Genomic DNA, 13681 nt, shown 5'->3' on the forward strand with positions numbered 1-13681 from the left:
CATACTACCCCACCCCCCACCCCCCCGCCCATTCCTCCTCATGAGAAATAAAACTATCTAATTTGTACAAACCTTGATGAAGATTAATATTTATCCCCTTACTAGATTTGATCAAACTGCATTCAATTAAATTTCTTTCTGTTATGTTGTTGTTGTTGTATGTGATGACTTTAGCGTTATCCCAGTCAACTGGGTGGTTAAAATGGTTCATGTGGTTGAATATACCGCTAGATTGGTTTCCCTCTCTAACGTATTTCTTATGTTGATTGATTCGTGTTGTGAGTGCTTTAGCAGTCTGACCAACATAAAACTGATTACATGATTTGCAAGGTATTTTGTACACACACCCTTTATTACTATTGACAGAATTATTTATGAGCAGTTGTCTTACAGTGTTCTTGTTATTGAAAACTACATTAATGTTAAATTTACGTAACATATTTGGAATATTTTGCAGGTTCTCTTGGTACGTGAAAGTGAGTTGAAGTTTAGTGTATATCGCAAACCAACCAACGTTTGTTCATATATACACTATTATTCCTCACACCCTGATGGCGTGAAGGTATCTGTTTTCTCGTCGATGTATCTCAGGGCCCTACGCATTTGCAGCCCAGAGTACATCGATGATGAAATAGGATGTATTTACGACATTGGTACTAAGCTACAATACCCCACACATGTTCTTGATAAAGCTTACAATCGTGCTAAAAGGACATTTTACAACCTTAGGTCAACTCAAACTTTCAATATGAATAACTTGCTAATTTTACCGTACCAAGAGAACCTGCAAAATATTCCAAATATGTTACGTAAATTTAACATTAATGTAGTTTTCAATTACAAGAACACTGTAAGACAACTGCTCATAAATAATTCTGTCAATAGTAATAAAGGGTGTGTGTACAAAATACCTTGCAAATCATGTAATCAGTTTTATGTTGGTCAGACTGCTAAAGCACTCACAACACGAATCAATCAACATAAGAAATACGTTAGAGAGGGAAACCAATCTAGCGGTATATTCAACCACATGAACCATTTTAACCACCCAGTTGACTGGGATAACGCTAAAGTCATCACATACAACAACAACATAACAGAAAGAAATTTAATTGAATGCAGTTTGATCAAATCTAGTAAGGGGATAAATATTAATCTTCATCAAGGTTTGTACAAATTAGATAGTTTTATTTCTCATGAAATTTCAAAATTGTTTGAATTGTAATATAAATTATGAGCAGTTGTCCCATACTTGTTGGTTACCAGGACGGCCCAAACGTCCCATACTTGTTGGCTACCAGGACGGCCCATACGTCCGTCACGTGTACTTCTTCCACTACCTCTCCGAATGCCCTCTTCACTATGTCATATATTCTGTACCTTGTTTCTTCATCTTATAATTCCTTCTTTGTATCTGCACTGAAGATGTAATTACACGAAAGCGCTCTGCTTCGTTAGTTTACTTTTTCCTAGTGGTTATTTACGCATTCAATCATATATATATAGCTTGAGCTATATCAACTAGGAGTTTGTACATCCATATGGAAAATTTTATTTCTTAATATTCTTCAAATGTGTGGTCTTTTTTCAATGTGTTCCCATAACCTCAAATGAAGTGACCTCTTGTCAATTTTGTCCATTCTCTCCAATGACATGAAAAACACAATCAAGTCACTTCCCTCTCTTCATTCCTTTTACAATGGCAGGTCCAGTGCATCTAGTCTTTACTTATAGTTTATCTGCAAGACTAGGAACCAATTATGTTGCTGCTCTTTGTATTCTCTTGATCTTACATATTTCACTTTGTGTGGAGATCATAAACTGCAGCATACTTCAATCAATGGTGAATTATTTTTTCATTATCTTTTCATCCACGTGGTGAAAAGCAAAACCCCTTTTATGTTCTTCAGCAAACTTTACTGATACATTTGTTAGGTAATAAGTTATCCCTAATCAATACGCCTTCATACTTTGTTTTCATAATGGTTTATTTCCCACTGAAAAATTCAATAATGGTCTTTAAGAGCTATTGTCCTTTTCTAATACTTTGCATTTTTTGGCAATAAAATAAATTTTCCACTATTGGCTCCTGGCATATATGATTTCTAGATTTTTTTTAATACCTTCACACCTTATCTCCCACTCATCTCATGGTCTTTGCATCATCTGGAAACATGTTTATGTAGTTTGTTGTGTCTTCCATCATCTTACGCTGTTATGGAACATACAAGAGCTAGCTCTGACCTATGTGGGACTCCACAAGTCACTGCCCTCCATCTTGACATCTTATCCTTTACAAATTATATCATATACCTGCCCCCCAAAGGGGTACTAAATGAATAAATTCTATGCAATCAATATTTTAAAACTGGGGGACTAATTTTTGCTTGTAAAAGAATGTTGGTCACTTTTAACTTCTACAGTCCCTCCTCTCAATTATTCTACTTGAATCTCTCATCTATCATCCCTTTGGTACAATATTGTCCCTACAGATAGATGAGCTGGTCATCACCAAGAAAATACTAATGTGCTTGTCCTTTAGGAAATCTTTTATCTAATCAAAATGTTCACCTCTACATCCTCTATTACGCTCCATTTTCCAGAGAAGTTGATTCAATTATAGTACCTTACTGAATATCTTCTTTAGGTCTAAATACACATGATCAGTACACCCTTCCTTCACATGTAGCACACCATCTCAAGTAAAAGCTTTGAATGAAAAACTGGGTTCAATATACGTGCTCCTCTGAACTGAATGTCTGCCAAAATGTTTATTTCTTCAAGGTATTTGACTTACTGATCTTTCATAATATATTACAGGACTGATATACTTTTAAGATTTGGTACCATGATAACCTTTTTCCAATCCTGTGGTACCACTCCTTTTAATGAATATACAGTTGAAGTGGCCTTGCTGTGGATGTGCTGTGTCTTGCGACACTGCTTCTGACCCTGGGCAGTGGGCGAGATGCAGGGATGACTCTTCATCCAGGAGGAGCCAAGGTAAGAGGGAGGGAGTGGAGTGGATGCGAGTGGAGTATATGGGGATGGAATGGGTAGGAGTGGATTTTATGCCTTTGTTTTTTGGCTACCTCCCTTGTAAGGGGGATAAGCCCTTTGGTATATGTATATATGTAAGTACAGTTGGGCTAAATATGTTCCCTACATTCTTTAATAATCCAATTTGGGATCCCATCAGACCCTGAAACGTTTCTCATACCCAGAGGCTCTAATACTTTGAGCTTCTATGTTTATATCTTCTAATCCAAAAATACTGTTCACATCTCCATCTTCTAAAAAACACTTCCATACCAAGAAAGAAAGAGAAAAAACAAAGGAACTTGTCAATGTAGCCAAGGAAAGGAGCAAGACAAGGACAAAGCAAGAGTGGCAAGTTTTTTTGAAATTTTCCTTATGAAACTAGTTTTTCTGGAGAACTTCAATCAGAAATTGAGGAAATGAGATTTAAAAAGAGAACAGAACAAGATGGTGCATGAAGAAATGGAAGAAAATTAATGTAGATGGTTTACTGTCACCCAGATTAGAAATTAATGCCTACTTAATGCTAAATTTACCGAGTTGTATTATACGGGAAGGGAGCTATGCTCGTGGTGACCCATCTTTGTATCTCTCAGCATCAAATTTTTCTTAAAATCTTGAATAGTGTTTGCACACACTGTTTCTTTGTCTAATTTGTTCCAAGTATTTATCACTCTGTGTGGGAAGCTTTTTTTTTTTCAGATATCTTCTGTAATTATCTTTTTTTAGTTTCTTTTCGTGTCCTCTTGTTTTTCCATTGTCTCATTTCAATAAATCATTCTTCTCTAAGATTTCCATTCCCTTCATAATTCTATAGATACCGTAGTTAGTCTCCTCTTTCTCTTCTTTGTTCCCGAGTTGGTGATTTAAATTTGGGCAGTCTTTGTTCATATGTCATTTTGGAAAGAGTTGGCACCAGTTTTGTTGTTGTTCTTTGTATTCTTTCTAATTTTTCTATATTCTTTTTTGGTACTGGGTGTCCATAGGGTTGCTGCATACTCGAGTTTTGGTCTTATTATTGTAGTTAGAATTTTTTTATCATTTCCTCATCCAAATAGGCAAATGTCACTTTTATTGACCTCAATAAATTGTAGGTTTCTTCGACTATTTTATTAATATGCTTATCCGGTGTCAAGTCTTTGGTGATCATCTCTCCAAGGTCTTTTTCCGAGTTTACTTTTTTTACCTTTTCTTCACCAATTTTATAATCTCTCGATATTCTGTTTTTACTTTTTCCAAATTCCATTATACTACATTTCTTGATATTGAATTTCACTTCACACTTTTGAGTCTATTTCCAGATCTTGTCCAAGTCTTGTTGTAATGATTTGCAATCCTCCTCAGTTTTTACTTAATTGAGGTGCTCAGATAAGAGGGAGGGTGGAGGGGTGTGGAGTGTATTCAGGGATGGAATGGGTGGAAATGATTTTATGCCTTTCCCTTTTTGGCTACCTCCCTTGTAAGGGGGAAAAAGCCTTGGTATATGTATGTATGTAGAAACCAAGCACACAGAAAGGTTTGGAAGTGAACACAGTTTGCAGTACAATGAATCACTGGAATGGCCACAGTTACCATCACAAAGGTACATAGAATCTTTGTTAGGATAAAAATGTACATATGCGTAAATGTATACCAACAAGATACTTAACAAATCATGACAAATTTAAATTAGCATGAGAAAAGAAGTGACCAGGATAAAATTAAAATACATCCAAATAAACTAGCACACAACAGACTATAAAACAAAATTGCTAATAACTGAATCATTGTAATTGTTTTGCTGTCATCTGCTAATACAAATTGCAACTGGAGATCTGAATTTCAGTGTAAAGATTCATTGGCATAAAAGGTAATGTATATCAATGTATAGTTAAGACATTTTATGGTAATAATGATAATACAGTAACATGACACAACCCTAAACTAATGAAACTGGTTACAAATCATGTAAGCTTTTGTATCACTGAAATTGATCAAAATATGGTATATATACATACGGAAAGGGTGGAGTGGAGGTGGAGGTAGAATGTAGATTGAGAGAAGTGAATAAATGCCTTGGTGGATTAAAAAGTGTAATAAGGAATAGACATTTGGGAATGGATGCTAAGAGGAGACTATGTGAAGGAGTGATTGTGCCAACAGCACTGTATGGGGCAGAAACATGGAACATAAGAGAGGAAGAGAGAAGGAGTTTGAATGTGTTTGAGATGAGGTGTCTGAGAAGTATGATAGGGGTTACTAGGCTGGATACAGTGAGAAATGAGGAGGTGAGGAGGAGAACAGGGGTGGTAAGGGAGTTGGGAGATAGGGTGGATGAAAGAGTATTGCGATGGTTTGGACACATGGAAAGAATGAGTGAAGAAAGACTAGTAAAAGAGGTATGGAAGGCAGATGTGGAGGGAATGAACATGAGGGGTCGACCTAGGATGAGATGGATGGATGGGGTGAAAGGGGCTTTGGGGAAGAGGGGAATGTCTGTTGAGGAAGGACAAGAGAGGACAGGGGTGAATGGAGAATGGTTGTATATGGATGATGTTGTGATGCATGAGGTGGAATGGGTGGGGGGATGGGGGTGAGGTAGTATGTGTGAGAAAAATTTGACACAGCCCGAAGAGATTTCTCCCCATCTTCTTTCCTGCATGAGGGGACAGAGGGGGGGTCGCCGATTTAATGAAGCAGCCTTGCTGTGGATGTGCTGTGTCTTCCGACACTGCCTCTGACCCAGGGCGGTGGACAAGATGCAGGGATGACTCATCATCCAGGAGGTCCCAAGATAAGAGAGAGGGTGGAGGGGAGTGGAGTGTATTCAGGGATGGAATGAGTGGGAATGGTTTTTATGCCTTTTTCTTATTGGCTACCTCCCTTGTAAGGGGGAAAAAAGCCCTTGGTATATGTATGTATGTATATACATACATACATATACCAAAGGTTTTTTTCCCCTTTATAAGGGAGGTAGCCAAAAAACAAAGGCATAAAAACCACACCTACCAATTCCATCCCTATCACACTCCACTCCCCCTCTGCATGAGGGGGCAGAGGGGGAGGTCACCAATTTGCTGTGGATATGCTGTGTCTAACTGCATTGTTTCTGACTCAAGGCAGTGGGCAGGATACATGAATGACCCGTCATCCATAAGGAGCTAAGATAAGAGGGAGGAAAGGGTGGTGGGTGGGAGTGGAAGGGGTGGGAGTGGAAGGGGTGGGAGTGGATACTTGCATTTTGACTTTGGCTACCTCCCTGGTAAGGAGGAAAAAACCTTTGGTTTATAGGTAGATAGATGGGGAAAAAAATCAAAGGAAAGGGAATCCTTTGCTACAATGACACAAATGGCATACTGTAAGGTATATCCAGATGAGAAAAAATTTAACCAACAACAGATCCCAATAAAGCAAAAATTTCCCATATAAAACAGTGTATTCACACCTTTGTACATATACTATACAACCCTGTACACAACAAAAGTCTCTACAGTAAACCCTCGATATAATGTACAATATGGAGACAGGAGTCTGTCGATATATCTGAAGATCCGTTATAACCGAGGATCCCTCGCTATAACGGATGAAAATCCGTTATAGCGAAGGTTTGTCCAGTCAGATTTTTTTGTCCGTTATATACGATGTTCACTGTATTTCCTTTCTTAAGTTTGATTTCCCTTTCTTTACTCAGCTTCCTTGATTAAATTTCTCTTCAGTTCTTTTGGCACGGATGTTTATACATTTGCACAACACTCATTGCATTCACACTCATGGAGTCCTTTCCACTCTCTAAATTACTTTCTGTCAACTTACCTGTCCTGGTGTGAGGACATCCTGCCAACAACATGGATCACGGTGAAGCACAAATGCCCCACCAGAGCATGTAGAGCATCGGACTCGCAACTTGCCCACACGCACTGCTGCACAAGGCCGTGCACAATACACATAGAAGTGAGCACGTTCGCCCTCCATGCTCTGCAATTCAAAAGGAAAACAAGTTAATAAAATTTAAGCAAGTTGAGGTTACTAGCCAATGTTTCCCTAATTTTGACTTTCAGGACTGAAGTGATTTTGTATTAACATGACTTCTTTTATTGATGATGATGACTGATGATTTGGTTTAACGTCGCAAACTCATCCATCATTAGGTTAGGATAGTGCCCCTTATAGAGGCCTCTGTATCACGGATTTTAATAAACCATACCCTTGGTCCAACTTGCTTGCGGCAGAGCTTGAACTACTGTTACCTCAACCTCAGTCACAAGTAGCAATGATCTAACCCACTCAGCCAGCGAGGTCCCTTTGCTTGAAACCTCACTTACAATTCTTTAAGGCTGTGTCTCTCACACAAAACTAACTAGAGTTACTTTCTTATGATCCTATGTCATTCTATGATTCTGTATTGATGTGTGCACATGTGCTGAGTATGTACTGTATGTGCATGAAAATGTGAATGTGTGCGTACTTAACTAATTCTTCCAAGACCTTATGCCATGGCTTTTCATAGGAGGAAAATACAGACAAGAGGATCCCAATTTAGTTACTTTTTATGACACAAATAAAAGACTATTGTATGGGGATAGGATGGGTGAAAGGTGAGTGAAAGTTGTGACTAGGCCACCTGCCCTGTTTGGTGTATGTACACATGTATATATGTGTTTACCATATTATTATATAGAGGAAAGGAACTATGATCAATGTCTTGTCTCTTTTTCTCTATTAATCAAACCTGGCTTTAAATTAATTTATAATTTTAAAATGGGCTGTCTTTTTTTCTATTTCATGAATTGACACATCTATAAGGAAAACAGCATTTCTTGATAGCACTTCAAGCATAGTCTTTTTTAATCTGAATGGAGTTGGAGTGTTTCTTTTGTGATCGAGTGTTCATGTATGGTTGTGTTACATAGTGGAGGTGGTAGGGTGTAGATGTTTGAGTTGTATTTGTATCCATTCTGGTTTTTCTGTTGCATTCAGTAGATTGTGCTTGTATTATGTAATAGGAAGGATGGGTCGGACACAGAACTACACACCCATCACCACCATATACCTAACTCATGGTGAGGACCTTGGCCTCTACATGTAAATGCTTTACTTATGTGCCTCAAGTGCATCCCACTATTGTTCCCAATGCTTGGTTTTGTGTAGTTTGCAGGGTATCCATATTTGCCCTCTTAATTGTAGGGAAACACACCAAGGAGTGGTCAAGTGTGGCTCCCACAAGCTGCCCTTATAACAATAACAGATGAGGAAGACTCCAAGTTGTTACAGAAAGATTTACACATAATATATATGTCTGGAGTCAAGTAAGAAGAATAAACAACATTAAAATATATATATATATATATATATATATATATATATTGGAAATGGGCAAAGCTCCAAGATGCCAATCAATGAATTAGTCAATGGGAAATACATATATACATACACCAAAGGCTTTTTTTCCCCCTTATAAGGGAGGTAGCCAAAAAACAAAGGCATAAAAACCACTCCCACCAATTCCATTCTTACCATACTCCACTCTCCTTCACCCTCTTCCCTCCCTCACATCTTGGCACCTCCTGGATGACGGGTCATCCCTGCATCTTGCCCACTGAACTGGGTCAGAAGCAGTGTCGCAAGACAGCACATCCACAGCAAGACTGCCTCATTTAATAGGTGACACCCCCTCTCTGTCCGCTCATGCAGAATAAGAGAAGACGGGGAGAAATCCCTTCGGGTTGTGTCAAAATATCATTCACACATACTCCCTCACCCCCCATTCCCCAACCAATCCTTTCCATGCATCACAGCAACATCCATACACAACCATTCTCAATTCACTCCTATCTTGTCTTCTCCCTTCCTTCCTCAACAGACATTCCCCTCTTTCCCAATGCCACTTTTACCCTATCCATCCATCTCATCCTTGGTTGTCCCCTCATGTTCACTATCCCCACCTCTACCTTTCACACCTCTTTTACTAATTTTTCTTCACCCATTCTTTCCATGTGTCCAAACCATCCCAGTGCTCTTTCATCAACCCTATCTCCCAACTCTCTTTCCACCCCCACTCTCCTCCTTACCTCATTGTTTCTCACTCTATCCAGCCTACTAACCCCTACCATACTTCTCAGCCATTTTATCTCAAACACATTTAAACGCTTCCTCTCTTAGTTATATTAATTTCTATTGCTGGAGGCTGCAGGTCTTATACAAGAGAGACCAGGGGCAATGGATTAATTGATCATTTCTTTGGCTAGGCTTATTCTGTGTTAGTAATGCTTTAGTGGGTGAGATGCAGGTTGAGATGCAGGAATGACCTGTCATCCAGGAGGAGCCAAGAAAAGAGGGAGGGAGGGGTGGTGAATGTGAGTGAAATATGTGGGGATGAAATGAGTGGGAGTGGATTATGCCTTTGACTTTGGTTACCTCTCTTGTAAGGGGGAAAAAGCTGTTGGTATACGTATGTATGTCGTAATGTCCTAGTGCTGGATGGTAACCTGAACAGTCATTCTACTTTGACTTTTGCTTCTCTTAGGAGCAAATTTTTGTGGAACTAATGTCTGGAGAGGTCTACCCAAAAAGTGAAGGATATAAACAAGATCAAGAAAATATAAAGAGCAGTAACCAAATTGGTTCCCAACCTGACATCAATAAAGAGAGAGAGAGAGAGAGGAGGAGGAGGAGGAGGAATGATTGCAGTCATCAGGTCATTGAAAAAAGTGAACTAAAGTGACAGAGATCTCATGATTTGGAACAGGAAGGTGTCATGAGGTCATGGGAACAAATTGATATCACATGTTCAAAGGATATAAAGAAATACAATTTTCTGTACAGATGTGTCAACTCCTGGGAGAGCCTAGATTATAAATCCCAAACTAAATCTAAAAAAAAAAAAAACAAGCATTGTTACTTTCCTGTGTACTACACTTAAATAAATACTTCCACAACTCTTCTAATCATCCTCTTCAGAACTGCTGCATTATCCATAATATTTCTTCCTTGAGAGACTAGTGGGCCAACCCGGTGGCTGTTGCCAGTTACCTGGGTGCTGTAAGTTTTATGCACGAGAGACCTGAGGCAACAGATTGACTGATCCAGTTTAGATCCATTCTTAATCTCCCTTCCTCCAGTTGATCAGATATTCTACCACCTTCTCCCAAAACACATTAACATCCAGAACTCTTCCATTCCTCCTTTTGAGCACCAATACATAAACTATGAATGTGCTTTCAACTACACTCCCATCAACCACCCTGGCCCACAATGTTTATGTTTATCTTTATTCTTAAAAACTATCACTGAAAGTTGATAATAATACCTTAAGTTCTTTAATTTGCTGTTGTTCTTCTTCACTCATCTGGATAGTCATGACTGTTGAGGCATCACAAAGTAGTCGTCCTGCACATTTGGGGTGGGTGTTTGTTAACTGTGCACCAGATACTTCTTCAGCATCAGGCATTGGAACGACAACACTGCTTGATTCCTGTTAATCGAAGAAGAAGAAGGCATAACATAATTATGATAATAGTTGTTGCTTTGAGTTTTACTGTTCACTATACAAATAACTGAATAACATTTCTTTTACACAACTTGGTTACTAGGCTCGTCAAGAATTTCCAATAAATGAAATTAAAAACATGCTTGCATACATGTTCCAGAGAGATTTAACAAAAAATCACCACCAAAAAGAACTGTAATGGAAGCAACTGTGTGTGCCTAGAGACTGACATCCACAACAATGACAAGCAAAGGTTGACAAACTTCTTAACAGAAAGGGAATACAATGTATACTGAAACAACCAACTATCTGGGATCAAAATTACAGTAAATTTCCTCAGGGAGCAATACTTTCTCCTACATTAATTAACCTCTTCACAAGTAATCTCCCCACTCCAAATCCAGAGAATAACACCAAAGATGTCACCTACGCAGATGACTTAACAATAATAATTCAACACAGCAATCACAAAATTGCTGCCAAAAAACACCCAAACATAAATATACAAACTTGAATAGTGGCTGAGACAAAACAGAATGACAGCATTCCCTCACAAGTCATTACTGACACTGTTCACTCCAGACAACTATGAATCAAATAGCATCAAACATTCAAAATAAATGGCAAACTTTTTCCATTGGACATCAGCCCTAAAATCCTATGCATCACCTTGATGTGCACATGTCCTTCTGTATCACTAACAAGCACCATTGCCAAAATTTGTGAGAAAATAATCAAGAATAGATGGGTAAAACATCTGGAAGACAATGACATATTAAACCCAAGACAATTCGGATTCAGACAAGGAAGATCATGCTCCACAAACTTAATATGCTTTTACTCAAGACTAATAGACATAGTGCAAGAAAGAAATGGATGGGCTGATTGTGCATTCCTAGACTTGCAAAAAGCCTTTGACAAAGTACCACACAGAAAACTACTAAGAAAACTGGAACACATAGGAGGAATACAGGGAAACCTACTAAAATGGATAGAGGACTTTCTGACTGGTAGAAAGATGAGAGTAGTGCTCAGAGAAAAATATTCAGACTGGAAAGAGGTGATCAGTGGAGTACCGAAAGGATCTGTGCTGGCACCAATAATGTTTGCTATCTATATGAATGACATGGATGAGGACGTGAACTGCTACATGAGCTTCTTTGCCGATGACGCCAAACTGCTAAGGAAAATAGAAACTGATGAGGACTGTGAAGCACTGCAAGAAGACCTAAATAGGGTATGGAACTGGAGTCAGAAATGGGAAGTGGACTTTAATACTAAGAAGTGTAGCATAATGGAGTTTGGAAAAAGCAAAAACAGAATATCAGGAAAATATACAATTGGAACCAAAGAAGTAAAGAAAGTAGGATCCGAAAAAGATTTGGGAGTAATTATCACGAACGACTTGTCCTATGATATACAGATTAACAAAATTGTCGGGGAGACTTACAACTTGCTAAGATCAATAAAAGTGGCGTTTACATACTTGGACGAAGACATGATGAAAAAAATATTGGTTACATTGATAAGGCCTAGATTAGAGTATGCAGCGACATTGTGGTCCCCCAGTACCAAAAAGAATATAAAGAAAATAGAAAGAATCCAAAGAGCAGCTACAAAAATGGCACCTGCACTTGCAAACCTATCATACGAAGAGAGATTGGCTAAACTGGAGTTACCGACACTGGAGCAAAGAAGAGAGAGAGGTGACCTATTGACCATCTACAGAATCATGAAAGGCACAGAGGTACTCGATAGTGAGAACTTACTTAACTGGGACAAAAGAAACACAAGAGGACATGGAAAGAAAATAAAAAAACATAGCTATAGAAGAGAACTGAAGAAAAACAGTTTTCCTCATAGAGTTTTGGACACTTGGAACAAACTGGACAATGAAATAGTATGCGCAAAAACCATTCATGAGTTTAAAAACAAACTAGACACTGCAAGATACAAAGGCGGGACAACACGAGCATAGCTCCCCTTCCCGCAAAATACAACTAGGTAAATACAACTAGGTAAAATACAAATGAAGGCCCTAATAGTAAAAATCAACAAGAAAATAAACATACTCAGATCAGCAGTAAGGACAGGTTTTGGTCAATAGAAAAAACATTAATCACTATGTATAAACAGTTTAATTATGCCTCCACAGTATGGCTCCCTACAGTAAAAAAAACATACAAATTACACAAAACAAAGGATTAAGAATAATAACTATATTTGCGTGCCTGCACATACAGTGGATCCCCAAATATTTGTGATTCTACATCCACAACCCCAGCTAACTGTGAGGTTTTCCTGGCTATTTTTTATATTATTATTTTACTTTTATCTAAAAACTAAAAATATAAGTTATTTTGTGAAGTCCATCCACTTAAGTATTGCCAGAAAGTACAGCCTATCACTGTCAACAGAACTAAAAGGGTACACAACAAAGGAAAATTTGCAAAATGATGACATACATACATACATATACCAAGGCTTTTCCCCCTTACCAGGGATGTAGCCAAAAAGGACAAGGCATAAAATCATTCCCACCCATTCCATCCACGAAAACACTCCACACCCCTACACCCTCCTTCCCATCTTAGCACCTCCTAGATGACGGGTCATCCCTGCACCCTGTCCACTGCCCTGGGTCAGAAGCAGTGTCGCAGGACACAGCACATCCGCAGCAAGGCCACTTCATTAAATCGGCGACCCCCCCTCTCCGTCCCCCCATATAAAGGAGAGGACGGGGAGAAATCTCTTCGGGCTGCGTCAAAATTTTTGCTCACACACACTACCTCACCCCCCATTCCCCCGTCCATTCCACCTCATGCATCACAACATTTTCCATATACAACCATTCTCCATTCACCCCTGTCTTCTGTCCTCTCCCGTCCTTCCTCAACAGACATTCCCCTCTTCCCCAAAGCCCCCTTCACCCCATCCATCCATCTCATCCTAGGACGTCCCCTCATGTTCACTCCCCCCACATCTGCCTTCCATACCTCCTTTACTAGTCTTTCTTCATTCATTCTTTCCATGTGTCCAAACCATCCTAATACTCTTTCATCAACCCTATCTCCCAGCTCCCTTTCCACCCCTGTTCTCCTCCTCACTTCCTCATTTCTCACTCTATCAAGCCTAGTAACCCCCATCATACTTCTCAGACACTTCATCTCAAACACA

At 39.0% G+C, this 13681-nt stretch overlaps 1 protein-coding gene across 8 annotated transcripts in view; it reads right to left on the reverse strand.

The window, feature by feature from the left end:
* The window catches only part of park (E3 ubiquitin-protein ligase parkin), a 56329-nt gene that overhangs the window by 9170 nt on the left and 33478 nt on the right, over positions 1 to 13681 (reverse strand). For all 8 annotated transcript variants that reach the window (XM_076204368.1, XM_076204364.1, XM_076204362.1 and 5 more), the window contains 2 exons: positions 10325 to 10489; positions 6832 to 6993 (listed from right to left, as the gene is read on the reverse strand). In XM_076204368.1, coding sequence (XP_076060483.1) covers positions 6832 to 6993; positions 10325 to 10489 — 327 coding nt within the window. The remainder of the gene's footprint in view (positions 1 to 6831; positions 6994 to 10324; positions 10490 to 13681) is intronic.

This window comes from Oratosquilla oratoria, chromosome 21 (genome assembly GCF_046742065.1).
Source record: "Oratosquilla oratoria isolate Oo_2021 chromosome 21, ASM4674206v1, whole genome shotgun sequence".
Lineage (NCBI taxonomy): Eukaryota > Metazoa > Arthropoda > Malacostraca > Stomatopoda > Squillidae > Oratosquilla > Oratosquilla oratoria.